General features: G+C 43.9%; 1 protein-coding gene across 1 annotated transcript in view; it reads left to right on the top strand.

Annotated features, from left to right (window-relative positions):
• Positions 1-22,639, top strand: part of LOC137422330 (insulin receptor-like) — a 174,535-nt gene that overhangs the window by 23,893 nt on the left and 128,003 nt on the right. The window contains exon 3 of the mRNA XM_078771363.1: positions 15,448-15,772. Coding sequence (XP_078627489.1) covers positions 15,448-15,772 — 325 coding nt within the window. The remainder of the gene's footprint in view (positions 1-15,447; positions 15,773-22,639) is intronic.

Below are 22,639 nucleotides of genomic sequence, written 5' to 3'. Positions count from 1 at the left end.
AATAGTTGTTGGTTGAATTCAGTTAACTGATATGTAAGGAATGAAATGAATGAATGATCGTTTTAAGGCCATTTTCCCCGCTGGAGCGGGGGTTAGCATATCAGTTAACTGATATGTAAAGCCCATTCAAATTCCAAGTCAATCGGATGAAAATTGAGGATTTTAGAAATTTGAAATTGTTGTTGACCTTTGGCCTATATTGACCTTTTTGCCTATGCTGACCTCAAAAATAGTTGGTGGTTGAATTCAGTTCGCCGATATGTAAATCATCTTCAAATTTCAAGTAAATCGGATGAAAATTGAGGATTTTAGAATTTCAAAGAAAAGTGGTTGACCTTTGGCCTATGTTGACCTTTTGGCCTACCCTGATCTCAAAAATAGTTAGTGCTTGATTTCAATTACCCGATTAGCCGAAACGTGGTTGACCTTTGGCCTACGTTGACCTTTTGGCCTCCGTTGATCTCAAAAATAGTTGGTGGTTGAATTCAGTAAGCCGATATTAAATCCTATTCAAATTTCAAGTCAATCGGATGAAAATTGAGGATTTTAGAAATTTGAAAAAAGTGGTTGACCTTTGGCCTATGTTGACCTTTTGACCTCAAAAATATAGAGGATTTGTCGGACCACAAACTCTACCATTTGCTGAAGTTTCGTGAAACTCGGTTAAAAACTGCAATCTGTAGGCAAGTATAAGTGAGCAGACAGACAAACACACAAACACACACACACACACACACACACACACACACAAACACACACACACACACACACACACACACACACACACACAAACCGGAGTGATCAACATACTTGCAAAAAAAAAAAAACATTTTTGCCATGTAACAAACAAATGAAAAATCACTCATAGAGTGACACTTGGCAAAACAGAACAAAGCAGCATGGCACTCAGTGGAGCATCCTTTTGACCTCAAAAATAATTAGTGGTTGAATTCAGTGACCTGACATGCAACCCGTCTTCAAAGTTTAAGTTAATCGGATGAAAATTGACAATTTTAGAATTTCGGCCTATGTTGATCTTTTGGCCTATACGCTACCTCAAAAATTGTGAGTTGTTGCTTTCAGTAAGGTGATATGAAAATCCTTTTCAAATTTCAAGTCAATCGGATGAAAATTGAGGATTTTCGAAATTTGAAAAAAATATGGTTGACCTTTGGCCTATGTTGACTAAGCTAATCTCAAAAATAGTTGGTGGTTGAATTCAGTTAGCCGATATGCAAATCCTCTTCAAATTTCAAGTCAATTAGATGAAAATTGAGGATTTTAGAAGTTAAAAAAAGTGGTTGACCTTTGGCCTATGTTGACCTTTTGGCCTAAGCTAATCTCAAAAATAGTTGGTGGTTGAATTCAGTTAGCCGATATGCAAATCCTCTTCAAATTTCAAGTCAATCGGATGAAAATTGAGGATTTTAGAAATTTGAAAAAAATATGGTTGACCTTTGGCCTATGTTGACTAAGCTAATCTCAAAAATAGTTGGTGGTTGAATTCAGTTAGCCGATATGCAAATCCTCTTCAAATTTCAAGTCGATCGGATGAAAATTGAGGATTTTAGAAATTTGAAAATAAGTGGTTGACCTTTGGTCTATGTTGACCTTTTGGCCTATGTTGATCTCAAAAATAGTTGGTGGTTGAATTCAGTTCGCCGATATGTAAATGCTATTCAAATTTCAAGTCAATCGGATGAAAATTGAGGATTTTAGAAATTTGAAATGGTTGTTGACCTTTGGCCTATGTTGACCTTTTGGCCAATGCTGATCTCAAAAATAGTTGGTGATTGAATTCAGTTAGCCGATATGCAAATCCTCTTCAAATTTCAAGTCAATCGGATGAAAATTGAGGATTTTAGAAATTTGAAAAAGGTGGTTGACCTTTGGCCGATGTTGACCTTTTGACCTTTTGACGCCAAAAATATATAGGATTTTGTCGGACCACGCACTCTACCATTTTGTGAAGTTTCGTGAAGATCGGTTTAAAATCGTGTCCTGTAGGCAAGTATAAGTGAGCGCACAGACAAACAAACGCACACAAACAAACACACACACAAACCGGAGTGAGCAACATACTTGCAAAAAATATATATATATTTTTGCCAAGTAACAAACAGACAGACAGACAGACAGACATGGGTGAAAACATAACCTCTATCCACCTTTGGTGGCGGAGGTAATAAAGAGCAAAGATGTAGTCATCAGGAGGAACCTGGATAGGATTATCTTTAACACCTTTCTCATCCCAAATCTGAGGAAACCCAACTACCTCACAAGTATAGACCAATAACCTGTCTACCAACAACATACAAACTTCTGATGGAAATCATCACAGAAATGATGCACCACCACCTAACCAAATAAGTAGGCCTATAGGCACAACAGAATGAATGTAAAAGAGGATGCCATGGAACGATAGGCCGCCTACTACTAAACAAGGCCATACTCAAAAACTGTAAAACCAGAAGAGTCAAATCATCCACAGCATGGATAGACTAGAAAAAAAAACTTTTGATAATGTCCCACATTCATATATGAAACAATGCATGTAATTGTACAAGATCAACCCCCAAATAATCAAACTGATTGAGAGAGCAATGGAGCTCTGGACACACCACATTGATATAAAACTTTTATATCAGTTAGCTCCCGCGATGAAGCTAACTCCAAGGGCCTCTCACTCACTCACCGCAGGCAGGTTGGTGGTCTTTCCGTCTTCTACCGACTCCTCTCTGGCCTTGCCCCCCCCAGCTCTCTCTGGGCTCTGTCCCGCAAATATTCCTACAGGTCGCACAAGATCTGCCTGCAACCCTCTTATGGTTAAACTGCCAAAATCAAGACTCTCTATATTCATCTTCACTCCTTCATTCCTCTTTTCTCCCGCCTCTGGCACAAACTCCCTCACTCTCTTCAATCCCACTCCACCCTCCAGGTCTTTAAAACAGCTGTTCACCACCATCTCTTATCTTCCCCCATCCAAAACCTTGATCTTTTCTACCCCCGCTCATTTCACCCCAATTCCACTTTTTTGAAATACCAACTTCTGTCCTGGAAGTCCTTGGTGTCCTTGTGTTTTATACTTCTCCCCCCCCCCTCCCCCCTTCCCACGCCTCCTCCCCCAAAGCCCTCTCCCTTCCACACATCTCCCTGCTCTCAAATGTTGTGTTTGTGTGCTTCCCCTTCTCTCCCCATCTTGTCTTCCGCTCCCTCTTTTTATATATTTTGTTTGTCTGGTTGATTTGTTTGTGAAGTAAATGTTAGCTCTTTCACGAGCCTCGATTCAGTATGCAAAAAAAAAACAAAAAAAAAACTGCAGCACTCGGAAGAAAATATTGAAATACCAGGGGTGAAGATACGTTGAGTGATCTTTCAGTGTGAGAGCCTTCCCCCTCCTGTTTTGCCTGGCCCTGGACCGACTTAGCAACCTCATTAATGAGCAAGGACATGGATACTCCCTAACATCCAATAAAATAACTTCCAAAGAGACAGGAAGGATGACAGGATTTCACACATCTACTGTACATGGATGATATAAAACTGTTTGCACTAAATGACAAAACAAATTGCAGAACAACTGAAATTAGTGAAACGGTCCTCTGAGAACATTCAAATTTAATTTGGCCAAATAAGTGTGCCAAGTGCATATTCGTACAACGTAGACCAACAAGAACGGACAACATAAAAATCGACCGAGTTACAACAATCCAGGAATTAGATAACGAAGCATCATACAAATACCTTGGGGGTAGAAGAGGGCCACCAAATATGTCACCAACAAATGCCCAAAACAATTACTGGAGAAAGCTTGCGTAGAAAGAGGGTGATCCTGAAAACATATCTCACCTCGAGAAACAAAATCAAAACCATAAACCAAGAATGTACCTGCCGAGACGAGACGGAAGTAGCGGTCTGATGGAACTCAACCAATTTGTATGCAGACGTATTACAGTCGCAGACTATTTGTATTACAGTAAGCTCGAGAAGTTATCCCTAACCCACCAAGGCAAAACATTCAAGATAGGTGCACATGGAAGATGTCACATATGAAACAGAAACAGCAATGAATACAACCCCAATGATTGCAAGAAAGTCGAAATAAAAATACAAAGCAAAATATCAACAGATATACACCGACAACTGGGAGAACAACAAGAGAGCAGGGAGATATATAAGTGTTGGACAAATTGGGCATGGACAAACAAGGCTCATTGTAATGGCTAAGAATAGGTCAGCACAACTGAAATGGAGAACGAATTATTATAAATGCCCAATCCTCACACCTAGCTCGTCTGCACGCTGTTGAAACCAAAGCTTTCAGAATCATTGGAATCTCGCTTGTTGAAGCTGATTCTGAGGGCCTTTCTCTCTCTCACCGCAGGCAGGTTGGTGGTCTTTCTGTCTTCTACCGACTCTTATCCGGCCTAGACCCCCAAGCTCCCCCTGCTCTCTGGGCTCTGTCCCCTAAATATTCCTTCAGGTCGCACAAGATCTGCCATCAACCCTCTTATGGTTAAATTGCCAAAATCAAGACTCTCTGCTCACCTTCACTCTTTCATTCCTCTTTTCTCCCACCTCTGGAGCAAACTCCCTCACTCTTTTCAATCCCACTCCTCCCTCCAGGTCTTTAAAACAGCTGTTAATCACCATCTCTTATCTTTCCCCATCCAAAACCTTGATCTCTTCTACCCCCGTTAATTCACCCCAGATCCATTTTTTTTAAATAGCAAGTTCTTTCCTGGAAGTCCTAGCAGTGTTCATGTGGTTTATACCTCTCCCACCCTCCCTCCCCCTTCCCCTGCCTCCTCCACCCAACCCCTCTCCCTTCCACAGATCTCCCGATGTCCCTGTTCTCTGCTGTTGTACTTGTGTGCTTCCCTCTCTTCCCATCTTGTCTCCCGCTCCCTTTATTGTATGTGTTGTGTGTCCGTTTGTTTTTTTCTGTGATTAATGTTAGCTCTTATAGTTAGGCAGTTAAGAGGAAGCATCGTTCATTTTTTCAGGAAAGCACCAAATTTGGCACAGATGTAGTATGGACCTACACAATTGTTTTCCTGAGGGGCGCCCAAAAATTCAGAACCCCTGGTGGCCGCCATATTGAATTTCAACATGACCGCCCTGTGACCTATTTCCCTCAATAACTTCTATACTATGAGTGGTCTTGGTCTTGTATTGTGGTCTTGGCAATAGCACACTACTTTATCTACCAGTCACACGGTGTGGAGGAACTCTGGATTGCCATTGGCACTGGTAAAAGCTACCGCTACCTTGCCATCCATAAAATTGCCACCGGCCTTGGCCGCAGGAAGTCCGAGTCTAGAAAGATATGTTGCCATCCTCTATGACCGGACTACCGAGATAAAGACAGTGAATGACATGCGCCGACACTTGTTCACGAAGAAGGCAAGAACAATTGATCACATTCCCCCAACAGCAGACACCTTCGAACAACACCTCAAACGTGCATGTTTTCAGGCTGGACACGTATGGAGTCAGGCACTTGTGCCCTACCCAGAACCTCCATCACCAGCTGATTGGGGCTGGATGAAAACAGGGACTTCTTGGACACCAATTTGGACCACAATACCACTGATACAGGAGGCATGTTCAGAGCTTACAAGCTGCCATTGTAAGTCGGCCTGTAAAGGCAACTGTAAATGCTCCAGGGCAAATCTGCCCTGCACATCACTGTGTGACTGCGATGGACAGTGCTTGTAGTACTACGCGTCTGTGCGAGAGCCTCCACCTTTCAACTGCCCACAATATTTTAAGTTAAAACTGCAACTGTGTGTAACTTTGATTAATTAATACCATTCCATTGTTATCAGAGACCAATAAAACAATGTGTATCACTTGGAATTGAAATTTTACCTAAAATGCAACTTGGAATACCAAAACCTTGATCTTTTCTACCCCCGCTAATTTCACCCCAATTCCACTTTTTTGAAATACCAACTTCTGTCCTGGAAGTCCTTGGTGTCCTTGTGTTTTATACTTCTCCCTCCCCCCCCCCTTCCCACGCCTCCTCCCCCCAAGCCCTCTCCCTTCCACACATCTCCCTGCTCTCAAATGTTGTGTTTGTGCGCTTCCCCTTCTCTCCCCATCTTGTTTTCCGCTCCCTCTTTTTATATATTTTGTTTGTCTGGTTGATTTATTTGTGAAATAAATGTTAGCTCTTTCACGAGCCTCGATTCAGTATACAAAAAAAAAAAAAAAAAATACTATGAGAGATTCAAGGAAAATGGAAACAGCATGGCGGCCATCTTGAAATTAAAGATGATGGATGCCAATCTTTATGCAATTGATCCCATTGGATTCAGAGACCCTGAAAACATGGGGTAAGACACTGGAACTGTGGTGTTATCGCTCATAGTATAGAAGTTATTGAGGGGAATAGGTCACATTGCTCACCGCTCTGCTCACCAATAGGAATAGGAATAGGTCACCGCTCTGCTCACCAAACTCTCCTCTTTTGGTATCCATGGAAATCTCCACGCATGGCTGGCGGACTTCCTCTCTAGTCGTAGTCAACGTGTGGCCCTGAATGGGTTTCTCTCATCTCTTCCTGTTCAGGCTGGAGTTCCACAAGGCAGTGTTCTAGGCCCTGTCCTTTTTCTGGTCTTCATCAATGATCTCTCTGACTCTCTTGAAAATCCTCTGTATCTCTTTGCTGATGACTCTACTCTCTGTCGCTCCATTCTTCATCCCTCAGATCGGCAGTCTGCTGCCTCCTCACTCTCTGCAGACCTGGACAAAATCACAGACTGGGCAAACAAGTGGAACATGTCTTTCAATCCTGACAAATCTCACACTCTTACGATGTCTCTCCGAAAAGACCGACTGGACAACCCTCCTATCCACTTTCTGAATAATCCTCTCCAAGAAGTTCTGTCACTCAAGCTTTTGGGTCTCACTATCTGCCATGATCTTTCCTGGGAAAACCACATTTCAAATCTGGCCTCCAAAGCCAGTCGCCGACTAGGCATCCTCCGTCGTGCGAAGTCCTTCCTTGGCACACCTGAGCTCCTCACCACATACAAGGCTTTCATCCGCAGCTCAATGGAATACTGCTCTCCCCTCTGGGCTGGTGCTCCTGCCTCACACCTAGCTCGTCTTCACGCTGTTGAAACCAAAGCATTCAGAATCATTGGAATCTCCCGCGATGAAGCTAACTCCAAGGGCCTCTCACTCACTCACCGCAGGCAGGTTGGTGGTCTTTCCATCTTCTACCGACTCCTCTCTGGCCTTGCCCCCCCAGCTCTCTCTGGGCTCTGTCCCGCAAATATTCCTACAGGTCGCACAAGATCTGCCTGCAACCCTCTTATGGTCAAACTGCCAAAATCAAGACTCTCTGCTCACCTTCACTCCTTCATTCCTCTTTTCTCCCGCCTCTGGAACAAACTCCCTCACTCTCTTCAATCCCACTCCACCCTCCAGGTCTTTAAAACAGCTGTTCACCACCATCTCTTATCTTCCCCCATCCAAAACCTTGATCTTTTCTACCCCCGCTAATTTCACCCCAATTCCACTTTTTTGAAATACCAACTTCTGTCCTGGAAGTCATTGGTGTCGTTGTGTTTTATACTTCTCCCTCCACCTCCCCCCCCCCCCCCTTCCCATGCCTCCTCCCCCCAAGCCCTCTCCCTTCCACACATCTCCCTGCTCTCAAATGTTGTGTTTGTGTGCTTCACCTTCTCTCCCCATCTTGTTTTCCGCTCCCGCTTTTTATATATTTTGTTTGTCTGGTTGATTTGTTTGTGAAGTAAATGTTAGCTCTTTCACGAGCCTCGATTCAGTATACAACAACAAAAAAAAAAAAAAAAAAAAAAAAAAAAACAGAGCGCGGTCATGTTGAAATTCAATATGGCGGCCACCAGGGGTTGTGAATTTTTGGGCGACCCTCAGGAAAACATTTCTATAGGTCCATACTACATCTGTGCCAAATTTGGTGCTTTCCTGAAAAAATGAACGATACGCCCCATTTTTCGGTCTTAACTGTCTAAGTATTATATGAGCCTCGATCTTGTATCCCAAAAAAAAAAGACCAAGGATATTACACCAATGGCTTTAAGAAAATGGCGGGATTGAGTCAGTCGGACATGTGTAGATTTTGCAAGATCAGACCATGTCAGAAAAAACCATGTCAGAACAGCTGTACACACAAAGGCACAGCAGGGTTTGTAGAGTATTCCACTGGGAAATCTGCAAAAACTTCAACATCCCAATCCCAGAAAACTCATGGAAACATGAACTAAAAAAAAGATCATTGAAAGCAAGGAAGTACCGCTCACTTATGACTTGATGATTCCATCGAGTGTGAACATAGAAAACAAAGCATTGCAACCAGATATAGTACTTAGGTACAAAAAAAAGAAAAGAAAAGAAGGCATTGCTAATTGAGGTTTCGGTGATTTTGGCCTAAACATAGAAATCAAGAAAATGACTAAATACAAAAATTTCAAAAATGAAGTTGAAAGATCCTGGAATCTGAAGAGCACCAAAATTGTACTAGTGGAGCGGATAGGGGGAAGAATCGTGCACTTTTTGATAAAAGCATCAAACTTGGTACATGTCATCAGTGGGCCATTACAAGAAAAAATAGATATAGTGCCATCCCAGTTTTGGCCTATGACGGCTGTGGCGGCCATTTTGTAAATCTAATACTAAAATCCATCTAATACTAAAATACCATATAACTCCATCTAATACTAAAATACCATATAACTCAACAACCAAGAGGCCTAGAATCTTACTTCTGGTGCCTATATATAGGTTTTTGGGGTCATAGAATGCAAAGAAGGCAATAATGAGAATGCGTGATCACGTCTTGTACCACTTTTGGAACATAAGTGCCCTTTTCCATTTTACAGAGACACAACATTTGGCGGTCCATGTATTGCTTTATTTTGTATTGATGAAACATAAGATACCTGTACCGTAAATTAAACTTATAGTGCTATAAAAAATAACAGTCAAAACGAATACGAAGCCGAGTTACTTATTGTTGTAGATACCAATGTGCCATGAGTCAGTTAGGCTTACCATCAAATGTGAAATGCCTGATATCACATGAACTAATCATTGTAAGAACCCCCACATTCGCACAAAGCTGTACACGGCAGAGCTGCTTTTGTGCATTTGCAGTTTGTTCGACAGCCTTTGGTACAACCGCATTGAATAAGTTCTCTGCAAACTCTGCTGGCTTCAGGAAGACTGCTCCAAAGAACATCCCAGTTTCCATCACTACTACGAGTTCATCCCCATCCGTCCGGTTGTGGAGGCGTAGCCTTTGCTTCAAGCACCTGACTCCAGATGTGACCGGCCTGGTATACTGCTCGTCTAGTGTGCTGAAGTAGAGCACCCTTGGTCGGTGGAATGTTTCTCACGTCTCTGCCTTTCCGTGTGAATAGGTTGATCCTGAGCTCATCAACATGGTGTTTAGAACTTGTTCGGTCATAAAGAAGTACGACGAATCTCTCCAGAACATCCATAGCAGCATCAACATCTGACATTTGTGGTTGTTCCATCAACTTCATTAACTCCATTGTAACCTCAGAGTCTCATTAACTCAATTGAACTCCACGTTCCTAAAGGCGTCCATGTAGTGAACTTTCCTACATGGATTAACCGTGAACTCCACGTTCCTAAAGGCGTCCATGTAGTGAATACGTCCAGGCCTCACCACCCAACCACCATGAAACCTGGCTCTCAGCTCGGCCTCCCTAAAAAAGTGCTATAAATTTGCTTGACTTTGGATTTTTGATCACACCCTCCTTAACCTTCATTCAAAAAAATGGAAAATAAAATTAGAGGTTGATGAGATGGAGTTTGGCTTTGCAGGAGTTCAACTGGGAAATTGAGCATGTAAAGGGCAGGGACAATGTTGTTGCTGATGATTTGTCCAGAGTGAACTAACTTTGGAATTCTCTGTAGGTTGTTTGAAGTTTTCTTGCTTTATTTTTGGGAAATATTGATTATTGGCTCATGGGAATTGATGATTTGGGTGTGAGTTTACTTTTGTTTGTTGGAAGAGTTTTGCCTACAAAGAAGGTTTTCACTATGTTCAAACTTTCTTTATTGAGGGGGGGAAGTGTTACGGATTCATCACTACCGTTGTTGTGGTTTTCATCCACTTGAAACATTTCTGGTTCCATGTGTTATTATTATTGTGGTTTGAGGGAAATGACGGTTATTGTTGTCAAAAGGTAAAAAGGTTAATGTTTTAAATGAAACTGGAACCGGACGACGACGAAGCAGAAGGAGAGAAAAGGGGCGGAGCGAATGAGTCGGAGAAGAAAGCCGAGTCGCTCCACGTTCTGAAGCGAACGTTGGCAAGCAAAAAGTCACTAGCGAACTTTCGGGTTTCCGGCAAAGGAATTCCTGCGACCGAGTGATCATCGCTGTGACCGATCAACCTGCATGTCAGGTTTTTTGGCGGTGGATTCCGAAGAGAATTATCACCGGGCCATCCTGTCTCGAGCGGGTCATCGGCCATTTTGACTCGCGTAGGCCCATGCTTTGCCCGTGGTTTCGTCTCTTTTCGACCATCTCCACCGCATTCAGACGTCGATCTGGGGCGTGTGTGTGATGTGGCTTTTTGAACGTTAATTCGTCCATACCCGAGAGTGTGATCTCTCAGTCGCCTATAGGGCGACTTTGGATTTCCCAGTCGCCTTGAGGGCGCCTTTGTACAGCTTCGGCTGTGTGACTGTTCTTGCCATCCGCACGGGATTCTGGTTTCGATTGGACCTCGTTCTAGCGATCGCTGGAGCGAATCAACTGTGGCTTGAAGCCGGGAATAAGAGACATTGGGGATGTTCTGGTTACACTCACTTGGAGCACAGTGAGTTATATATTATAACACTGATGGTACCATCATAGAATATTGATTGTACTTTAACTTTTGATTCATATTATTGTTGTATGGTTATTCTTGTGTGATCTTAATACAATATTTGTTTGTGAGTAACAATTGGTGTGGCTTCACCATTGATCTTTGACATACAGAATAACACATTTTTCTGCCGTGGCTCCTCTCAGGGCTCGGAGGTACACCATGACCAGGGGGTCGGGGAGGAGCACGTAACACCTACGAACTGTGTGTAGTACCTTCATCGCTCATCGATGGTTATGGTTGTCTCCACAAAGGCAATAAGTCGGGTCTGGTCAAACGCCTCGGTGTGCTTGAGATCTTGCCAACTGCTCCTGACATTGTTATCATGGATGTTTCACAGCTGTTCTACCATATTGTCTGGCCAAACGGTGGCAGTCCCTCAGATCTGATTGCGTCCATCCAGAGTCGTTTAAGTCAATATCCAGATCGTACTGAGAAGGTCATTGTCTACGACAAGTACCAATATGTCGTCTGTGCCAAGGATCATGAGAGAATGCGGCGAGCTGGTGAAGTTATCACCGACTATGAGCTCTCCATCACCAGTCCTCTGCCCAAGAGAGATGCAATCCTGAAGAGCAAGAATAACAAACGGAGGCTGGCGAGCGTGTTGTGTACCTTCAATCTAGGAGACAATTCGGCGATGGAGACTCCGGACGATGGTGTGTTCGGTCATGACGAAGCAGACGTCACCATGATCTCCTATGTCCTTGAGGCTGCCAGACGTGGCCATGGCGTGATCCGTGTACTTAGTGATGACACAGACGTGTTTGTCCTACTGGTCTATTGGGTGCATCGGGCGAAGCTGCAATGCGAGGTGCAGATGGAGCGGTGGGATCGGACAGTGCTGGACATCAAAGCCACCTGTGCTGACCTAGGGCCAAAATGTCTGCAGCTGCTTGGCACGCATGCCCTCAGCAGGTGCGACACAACATCATATCCATATGCCAAAGGGAAGATCCGTGCACTGAACATCTTGCTTGATGGGGACTTTCCAGGCTTGGCTGATGTCCTGGGTAAGGTTGGCACCACACAGGCAGATATGATGATAGCAGCAAAACCCTTCTTCGTTGCTCTGTATGGTCAACCGCCAGGAACATCCATGGAGTCTGCCCGCTTCACACTCTTCACCACAAAGGAGAAAAGTCCGAAAATCATGGCCCTGCCTCCAACATCTGCCAACCTGTTGCAGCATGTGCTGCGGGCTCATCTGTAGGTCATGTTGTGGAAAGCTGCAGATCACCAAGCCCCACCCGACGAGTCAGCCGATATCACTCGCTTTGGATGGGAGATCCGGGATGGCATCCCCGTTCCTGTCATCGCTCAGGGTGACCCAGCTCCACCAGATCTGATTGACGTGATTTTGTGTCAGTGTAGGGCACATGGCAAGAAGTGCAGGACCGAGGCATGTGGCTGTCACAAACAACATTTTTCATGCACGTCATACTGTAACTGCTCTGGTCAAGAGGGATGCTGCAATCCGTACACGAAGAAACGAGATGCTCAGACTGGAGATGAGGTTGATGTCGAGAGGGAGGATGTTCAAGGAGACGATTTTGAAGAGGGTGTGGATCAGGAGAGTGAAGGCGATGAGAATATTGACGATGGTATTGTTGATTCTGAAGACAATGAGGTTATTGAGGATGAAGACGATGATGAGTGGGAGTAAAGGTGAAGGTTATTAGGTGATACCTGGTATATACTTCATTACGGTTATAGCATATTGTTTAAAACCACCTTTTATCTGCAGTAATGCCAAGCCTTGTAACATCCTTACAATGACGTTTATGCATAATTACTTAATGCAATAGTTTTCCTCATCATGAAATGTGAATGGTCAAAGCAATGTGTTAGTTTCAATGTCATCTAAGCTCGGCTAATATCCATAATGATCTTTCAAATATGAATTATTACTACTTTCTCAAAGACAAATGTGTCAAATGTTACATGATTATCCATTCCGTGGCATGAACATGAATAAACTATTAAAATGTAATTTTGTTAAACTTTTCATCTGTTGTCCACCGAGAGGTCAAATTTGACCTTGACCTGAAATGACCTTCAGCATTTGAACTTGACCTTGAAATGAAAAAATAACAGAATAAATAGATTCTACACACCCCAAAACCCCTTAAAAGAGGTATTTCATATCATTATTGGGCAAGTGGTTTAAAAGTTTGATTTTCAAAATGGCGCCCGGCGGCAATATTGGATTTATGCAAATTACCAGAGTTGCCCAAACTTGCAATTTGGGCAACCAAGCTGAATTTGTTCTAGGACCCCATGGGAGTACAAATCAACAAAAAAAGTTCATAGGAAAGAACATTTCTAGGTTCAGGAAATATCAAATCGACTAATGGCAGGTCCATCTCGCACAACAACTTCGGCATCGAGAGTGTTGTCCTCATTTTCCGTGACTGTATCCTCAAGGCACTGAACAATGTTAGATTTGGTGCCCTGTCTCAGCTTTCACCTGTCCGACAATGATGGAGGGCATGGTTGATTCTCGTGATGGAAAAACTCTTCCAGATTTCCATCACGAACTTGACAAGCAACATAGAGCCTAGAGAACAGGTTGCAGTCACTTTTCAGTGCCACCAAATGTTCCTGTGATTTCGTCTTCTGGCGTGTTGGTGGAGTACTGAATAGAGGGAGCTTGTTCTTCGTGATAACATCAAACAGTGGTTTGGTACATTCTACGAGTCGTTCATGAACAAAGGTGTTGTACTTCTCGCGTCCACGTTTCTCTATCCGATACAGAGCATCGACAATTGACCTATTTGCGATATCGTGTGTATCCAGAATGAGCAGGTCACTGTGTGTTTCAAGGAAAGGATTGCCATAATCATCTATGACAGACTTTAATGCCTGGACATCTTGTACGAATGCTTTCTGCACCCCTGGTCGCTGTTCGTGGTGGCGCACCTCGGGAGTTCTCAATGCTTGATCCACCGATGCTTCAAAGTCTGTGATGAGGCGCACCATTTCTGGACCATTGACCATCCACCTTTGGAGAGCGGCAGGGGACTCAGTCAGGCCAACAGCTCCACCATCATCCTTCACCAAAGCATTATTTTGTTCATGTGCCTGATCAAGTGCCATTTTCGAAAACGCATGGCTGGTCTTTTTGACTGTGAAGTGTCCCTTCCTGAACTCATTATAGACCAGAGGATGCCGCTGAGGTAGAGCCAACATGTCACGGAGGTGAACTGGTATCCAACGTGCGGAGTTGAAGTGGTCGAGAGCAAAGAACCAGTGCACAAGTTTTGTCAACGACTGGACATACAATGACACAACTGGAAATGTTGAAGATGAAAATTGCTGAAGTTACCCCACTTATTAGAAAAGCAAAAATAATACTAGTGTTATACTAGTATGCATATTATGAAATATGTAGTCTGTCAGTACAGTGGTTTTTTGTGTATTATGATTCCATATATTTCTTGGTAATTAATCAATACATTCGTGCTAAAAGACCATGAATGTGTCTTCATAAACTGTAAAATGGTACTTACGTTTAAAAGGTGGTACCTTAAGTGACCACACATACTCGATATTGCCTTCTTTGATTTCTATGACCCCCCAAAACCTATATATAGACACCAGAATGAAGATCCCAGGCCTCATGGTTGCTGAGTTATGTGGTATTTTAGTGTCATGTGGTGGCCATTTTGAAAGATGGCCGCCATAGCAATCACAGGCCAAACCTGGGATGGCACTATATAGTATGTAATTTTGTTTCTTATGGCCTACTGAATATGTGCACCAAGTTTGATGCTTTTATCAAAAAGTTCACGATTCGTCTCTATATTGCACCTATCCGCTGGACTATACGAGTGATTATTGGAACAATGGGAATGATGAAGAAGAACCTCACAGAGATTTCAAAAAAACATCCCTGGGAATATGAATACAAACGAACTGCTGCCTGTGGCTTAGTGATGATTCTCAAAAGAGCCCTCAGAACAAAACTTTGAGAACAAGAAATCTTCACAGATTGAACCATAAATAGTGACTCCCCCCCCCCTTCCCCCCTCCCCCCCAACTCCTCTTACCAAAATGGAGGGGGGTAATTTGAGACCTGGGAGGACTGCGTTCCAACTTCTTAAACCCATATATGGAGATAACAACCAATACACACACACACACACACACACACACACACACACACACACACACACACACACACACACACAGGTGGGTATGGAGGTGGATACTTTGAGACCTGGTAGCTCTACGTTCCATCTCCTGAAAACCACCCACGTGCGGAGATAGCAGACAACAACTTACACACACACACACACACACACACACACACACACACACACACACACACACACACACACACACACACACACACACACACACACACACACACATCTTCACCCCGACACGTCATTTCACTCTCTCAGAACTTGTAGAGAACTCCGAGTGCCGAAATAACTGTATAACTGTCAGTACAGTAGTAAATCTCATATTACAACCCAGGTATGGTAATGTTTTTTGGCTCAGCAATGCGATGATGTGTTGCCTCCACCATGCTGCTGTTCCAGTGTGCCCTGTGCGGTGTCGGCTGTTGTCGTGTTCGGCAAGCGGCGAGTGTTGCCACAGCGAGTGTCTGGGCGGGTGCTTAAAGCCTGGAGACCCCACACATTGCCGTGCTTGCAGACATTACCAACATGGCGGTGTGTGTGTACCCTCATGCCCTCCGGGCCTGCTTCATTTCCATGGTTGGCGCTGCGTGTCATACAACCGGTGTCGCGCTGAGGACCAGCGATGCAGCCAGGATGGCAGGAAGGAGTGCATGCGACATGTCGCTCATGATGGCAAGTGCATGCCCGGCTGTCCATCCGGATACAGCACCATTGATGAAAGCAAGTACGTGAAAACACGGGTACATGCCTCACATTTGCAGCAAAACAAAAAGCGAAGCTGTGCATGAGGTTGTGGGTTTGTCCTGAGCTTATTATTCCATTCCATATCATGGAGGCCATTTGGTCACTAATCAGTGGTATATCTGCACTTTTACAAGATTTCAAGTATTAATGCAGTGTTAACGTTTACAGTTGATCTCATCTCTGAGCATGTGTTTGAGAATGATAACTTCATATGAGCATATGCGGTGAATAGATCAACCTTGAGTTATACCTTTGTGGACGTGAATGGCATATTGGCCTGTTTGGCATTTCCATCTGAGCCCTTTTTTTATTTTTTTTAATTTTTTCGGTATACAGGATCGAGGCTCGTGTAAAAGCTAACATTAATCACAAAGAAAAAATTACGGACACATAAAACATATAATAAGGGGAGCGGTAGACAAGATGGGGAGAGATGGGGAAGCACACAAGCACAACATTTAAGAGCAGGGACATCGGGAGATCTGTGGGAGGGAGAGGGCTTGGGGAGAGGAGGCGTGGGAAGGGGGTGGGGGTTGGGGGAAGGGTTGGAGAAGTATAAAACACATGGACACTGCTCGGACTTCCAGGAAAGAAGCTGGTATTTCAAAAAAGTGGATCTGGGGTGAATTAGCGGGTGTAGAAAAGATAAAGGTTTTGGATGGGGGAAGATAACAGATGGTGGTGAACAGCTGTTTTAAAGACCTGGAGGGAGGAGTGGGATTGAAGAGAGTGAGGGAGTTTGTTCCAGAGGCGGGAGTTTGTTCCAGAGGTGGGAGTAAAGAGTAATGAAAGAGTGAAGGTGAGCAGAGAGTCTCGATTTTGGCAGTTTAACCATAAGAGGGTTGCTGGCAGATCTTGTGCGACCTGTGGGAATATTTGGGGGACAAAAGCACATATAGAGCTGGGAGAGCAAGGCCGGAGAGGAGTCGGTAGAAGACAGAAAGACCACCAACCTGCCTGCGGTGTGAATGAGTGAAAGGCCCTCCCAATCAGCTTCATCGCGAGAGATTCCAATGATTCCAATCCTTAATTCCAATGATTCCCTTCCAATAATGCCCTTATTTTAAGAAGCGAGGATCTCATACACTATAGTGAGTCAGGGTTTTCTCCTTGTGTCACCATAAGTACGACAAAAATGTATGTCTTCCTCTTTCTTTCTATATTTGCAAATCAGATGATTATGATGCATCAGAAGTGTCATACCCATTCCCACTTACAAAGAAAATCTCACTTTGTCCACATTCATTGCACTTGGGCCTCAACCCTCAAGTGACGAGAAATAAAGGTGAAGTTTGTGGCCAATTAATGAAAAGTTTTATACTCCAACTTTGGTCAGGAAGTTCCAGGAGCAATTTTGACTCTCAGCTGTGTCCTTCCTTATAGAATGTAATTAAAATAAAAAACCTGGGCAAACGAGACAAATACAATCCGAACAGCATAAGCCGAGGTTATCATTAACCTCATACACTGAGGGTTATCATGAACCACAGACTGAATTTTATCATTACCACAAAAACTGATGATTATTATCAACCACGTAGGCTAATGATGAACCACATTATTACTCAGTAACCTCAAATACTCAGTAGTTATTTAAGCATGTACTGTAGATTGATGCTTATCATAACCTCATGGACTAATCGTTATCATAACCCCTCCATCCCCTCCCTTACTTCAAACGGCTACACAGCTGACTCCGCACGTGAAAAAGCTGAATACCTCAACCCACCTTACCCAGTCGAACCCAGCTGCTCCTGTACTCTGTGTCCTTCTCTCCAGACAAGGTGGAGAAGCTTCTGTCAAACCCTCGACTCTGATTCTGCAACTGGACCAGACGGCATCAGCCCACGGGTCCTAAAATCCTGCTCTGCCGCTCTATCTCACCCTCTCTCTGTTCTTTTCACCCTATCTTTTGCTCAAGGTCATCTGCCAGCATCTTGGAAATCAGCAAACATTACCGCTTTACACAAGAGGTGCAAAAACAGATCCTTGCAACTACAGACCAATCAGCCTGCTTCCAATTATCACAGTCATGGATTCCATCATTGCTTCCGATATTAAATCCTTCCTCTTCTCCAATGGCTTGATCTCCGATCATCAATTTGGATTCAGACCAGGTCATTCTACTCTGCACATGCTGCTTCTGCTGTCTCAACAATGGATGGAGGTCCTCAATGCTAAATAGGAAATCAGAGCTGTCTCCCTTGACGTATCACGTGCCTTCGATATGGTCTGGCATCCAGCTTTGCTCACCAAACTCTCCTCCTATGGTATCCATGGAAATCTCCATGCATGGATTGTGGATTCCTCTCTGGTCGTAGTCAACGTGTGGCCCTGAATGGATTTCTCTCATCTCCCCTTCCTGTTCTGGCTGGAGATCCCCAAGGCAGTGTTGTGGACCCTGTGCTTTTTCTGGTCTTCATCAATGATCTCTCCGACTCTCTGGAAAATCCTCTCTATCACTTTGCTGATGACTCCACTCTCTGCCGCTCCAATCCTCATCCCTCAGATCGGCAGTCTGCAGCCTCTTCACCCTCTGCAGACCTGAACAAAATCACAGACTTGTCAAACAAGTGGAACATGTCTTTCAATCCTGACAAATTTCACACTCTCACTGTGTCTCTCCGAAAAGACCGACTGGACAACCCTCCCATCTACTTTCTCAACAATCATCTCCAAGAAGTTCTGTCACTCAAGCTTCTTCCACAGGTCTCACTATCGGCCATGATCTTTCCTGGGAAAACCACATTTCCAAGCTGGCCTCCAAAGCTGAGCATCCTCTGTTGTGCGAAGTCCTTCCTTGGCACACCTGAGCTCCTCACCACATACAAGGCTTTTATCCGCAGCTCAATGGAATACTGCCCTCCCCTCTGGGCTGGTGCTATTGCCTCACACTTGGCTCGGCTTCACGTTTTTGAAACCAAAGCTTTCAGAATCATTGGACTATCCTGCTATGAAGCTGACTGTGGGCCTTTCACTCATTCCCCACCGCAGTCAGGTAAGTGGTATTTCTGTTCTCTACCGACCCCTCTCCGGCCTAGCTCCCCCAGCTCTGTCTGTGCTCTGTCCCCCAAATACTCCTACAGGTCGCACAAGATCTGCCAGCAACCCTCTTTTGGTGCAACTGCCAAAATCAAGACTCTCTGCTCACCTTCAGTCTTTCATTCCTCTTTACTCCGGCCTCTGGATCAAACTCCCCCACTCTCTTCAATCCCACTCCTCCCTCCAGGTCTTTAAAACAGCTGTTCACCACCATCTGTTATCTTCCCCCATCCAAAACCTTGATTTTTTCTACCCCCGTTAATTCACCCCAGATCTACTTTTTGGAAATAGCAACTTCTTTCCTTGAAGTCCTAGCAGTGTCCATGTGTTTTTTTTTACCTCACCCACCCCTGCCCCCCTCTCTCCAAGCCCTCTCCCTCCCACAGATCTCCCGATGTCCCTGTTCTGTACTGTTGTATTTGTGTGCTTCCCTCTCTCCCCCCATGTTGTCTCCCGCTTCCTTTATCATATGTTTTATGTGTCCATTTATGTTTTTTGTGATTAATGTTAGCTCTTACACGAGCCTCGATCTTGTATACAAAAAAACAAAACAAAAAAAAAACACATAGTTTGATGTTTTCATCCTTTTCATGACATGTGCATTGAAGCAAAGTCACCGAAGAGTCCTCTCCCTGTCAAAACAGAAGTGCCCCAAGACTGTGTTCTGGGACCAGGCCTATTCCTAATCTTCATCAATGATCTCTGATTCTGGAAAGTCCTCTTTATCTATTTGCTGATGACTCAACTCTCTGCCGTGGCATCCTTCAGACAAACTGCAGCCTCTTCCCTCTCTTCAGACCTTGAAAAAAAATGACAACCTGGTCAAACACATGGAATATGTCTTTCAATCCTGGCAAATCTCACACTCTCACTATCTTTCTCCGAAAAGACAATCTGGCAAACACTCCTGGATACTTTCTTCATAATACTCTTGAGAAATTTCAGTCATTCAAACTCCTGGGTCTCACTATCATGTCAACCATGATCTTTCTTGGGCAAATCACATATCAGCGTTGGCCTCCAAAGCCAGCTGCCGACTGAGCATCCACCATCGTACCAAGTCCTTCCTTGCTGCACCTGAACTCCTATCCACCTACAAGACCTTCATCCGCAGCTTGAGGGAGCACTGCTTTCCCTTCTGGGCTGGCTCCCCTGGCTCACATCTTGCTCAGCTTGATGCCAATGAAACTTTTAAGATTATTGGAATCTCACGTGCTGAAGCTGAGTCTGTGGGCTTATCACTTCCCTATCGCAGACAGCTCGGTGGTCTCTGCCTTGTTCCACCTACTTTATGGTCTAGCACCCTCTGCTCTTTTTGTGCTTTGTCCCACCCAGGTTTCTGCAGGTCACACACGGTCCACCACCAACCCCCTTCTGGTGAAACTACCGAAATCCACAATCAATGCTCACCCCTACTCATTTGTTCCTCTTTTTTTCTCACCTGTGGAACCAACTTCCACATTCTCTCCAATCTCATTCTTTCCACCAGGTATTCAGACAGCTGTTCACAACCATCACAGACCATCCCCAATCCAAAACCATGATCTTTTCTACTCTTATCAACCCCTCTCCCCTACCGCAGTCTCTGCATAAATCTTATCCACCCCATGCATCCTATCTTCTCCATTAAATCCCCCCTCCACCGATCCCTTCCCCCTCCCCTGTTCCTCCCTACACCCATTGTTTGTCTGCTTCCCTCTGTCTTGACCTTCGACCTTCGGCTCTGCTGTTGGTATCTCCCTCTCCTTGCTTCCCCTCTTTTCCCCCACTTTCTGCTATTCACGTTTCCTGTTACATCCTGATCCGTTCAGTGCACAAACTCTTCGATGAGCCTCGATTTCTGAAAAGATTTCGAGCATGTCATATACCTGCTACCAAAACAACACAGGCATTCGTGCGAAAGATGAAAGATACTGATCATTACAAAATGCGAATAAGGGATGGTCAAGACAAGGGATGTTCAAGATAGCATGTTTGTATTTATGTCTTGAGACTGTTGAAGCTGTAGGGCAATGCAAAGGAGGGAAAAGTCAATTGGGTGATTCATCCCAAAAAAATTAATCGATTTTTTTTATCAATAAATCCAAAATACCCTTTATAGTCACATCACTTGGTCACTGTCATGTCCAAATATCAGCTTCCTAGCTCAAAAGGTGCCTTAGATAAGGCCGAAAAAGATATATTGTTGGTCTCTGGTCAGACCAAAGTTCCAGAATTGATGCGGCGATGCAGTTTTTTTTTTTTTTTTTGAAAAGCATGGATTGCACATATAAAGGTGTTTTTTGTGGTCTCATGCCTTGCGGTCCTCCTCATCTGCCGTGGCGCCGTCCAGAGAGAAATTAAAGATGGCCAATGGGACTGGTAGGCCTTTTTGTAAATAATGAACACAAGCTTAAGTTATTTTAAAATGTATTTATTCTGAAAATCATTAAATTCTTCAAGCATATTACAGACTGCCATTTCGTTCTCGAGATCACCTCGCCGTACCGTCAAACATTCCAATGCGTCGATCGCGTCAACACTGCGCATGCGCAAGTGGTCTAACAGGCCGATGGTCTCCCACGATCTATCCTCCCAGTCCACCAGATTAGCACAGACACTTACAACTTCATGACAAACGAGATAGGATCCAGGCCTAACTAACGAGACCACCCGCAGCTCTCTATGCCTTGTGGTTGCTTCACACGAACCCGACAAAGAATGTCTTCGTTTCAATAAATGACAATATCCAGCCGATTGGATTCATGACATCATGGCACACAAACTACTCATATCTTTGGAACGGCTGGTTGGATTTGCACAAACTAAACGTAGTTTTGTAGGGGAGAACCGTGCGCGAAGTCGATACTAATGGCGACCCTCACAGACCCGCATTTCCCGAGATAGCGCGCTGGCCCGGCAACAACACGCTGTTGTAGGTACCGTTGGAAATTAAAAAAAAAAAAATTGTTGACGCGCAGGGTCAAAATCGATGCGCACGCTGACCAGAGAGAGACCGGAAATATTTTTTTCTCGGCCTAATGCCCAGTTGAGAAAGAAACTAAATAAGTAATTAATAATCAAAATAAATGATAATTATAAAATAATTTATTCCTTAATCAATTGGCTAATAGTATACCTGAACCACCACCGTTTCATCCTAATCTTTAACTTTTTGAAAATTAAATAATTAATCAAAAAATATATAATTTATCGATTAATTGATTAATCAATAAATCATAAATACCCTTCACAGCCAAATCACTTGGTCATTGTCATGTCAAAATAACTACTTAATAAATCGATAATAATTAAATATTTAATCAATAAACAAAAAATATTGTTTTGCCAAAGCACGTGCTCATTATTGTGCCCAAATTTCAGCTTCCTAGCTCAAAGGATGGCTGATATATCATCCGGACAAACAAACAATCAAGGAAACAAGAAACCCCCTTCAGCACCCGGTGATGACGTCATGCAGCGCCTGGAGATGGAAATGGAAAGGAGCGGTGTATAATATCTCTTACTAGTGCCGAGTTACGAACTTTTATTTCATTTACCTTTTTATGGCCCATACTGTATAAAGGTATAACTCCCAGGTAAAAGTGGTGAGTTGGGCAGTGTTAACAGGGTAGAAAAGATTCTAGGTATGAATGGAATGAACATGAAACACAAGTGAGTAGCTGACTTGAACCCATGGAGGAGAGAGCATGGGATTGACCTGACTCAGGAAAGCAGTTTCACGCGAAGGAGAAAAGCGGAACAAAGGAGTGGAGGTGAAGTTTGTTGCCATGACGACTTCCAATCCACTCCAAATCCTATACTC

The sequence above is a fragment of the Myxine glutinosa genome, chromosome 2 (genome assembly GCF_964187855.1).
Source record: "Myxine glutinosa chromosome 2, kmMyxGlut1.1, whole genome shotgun sequence".
NCBI lineage: Eukaryota > Metazoa > Chordata > Myxini > Myxiniformes > Myxinidae > Myxine > Myxine glutinosa.
The sequence above is the reverse complement of the archived record's forward strand: the minus strand, read 5'-3'. Positions and strand labels throughout refer to the sequence as shown.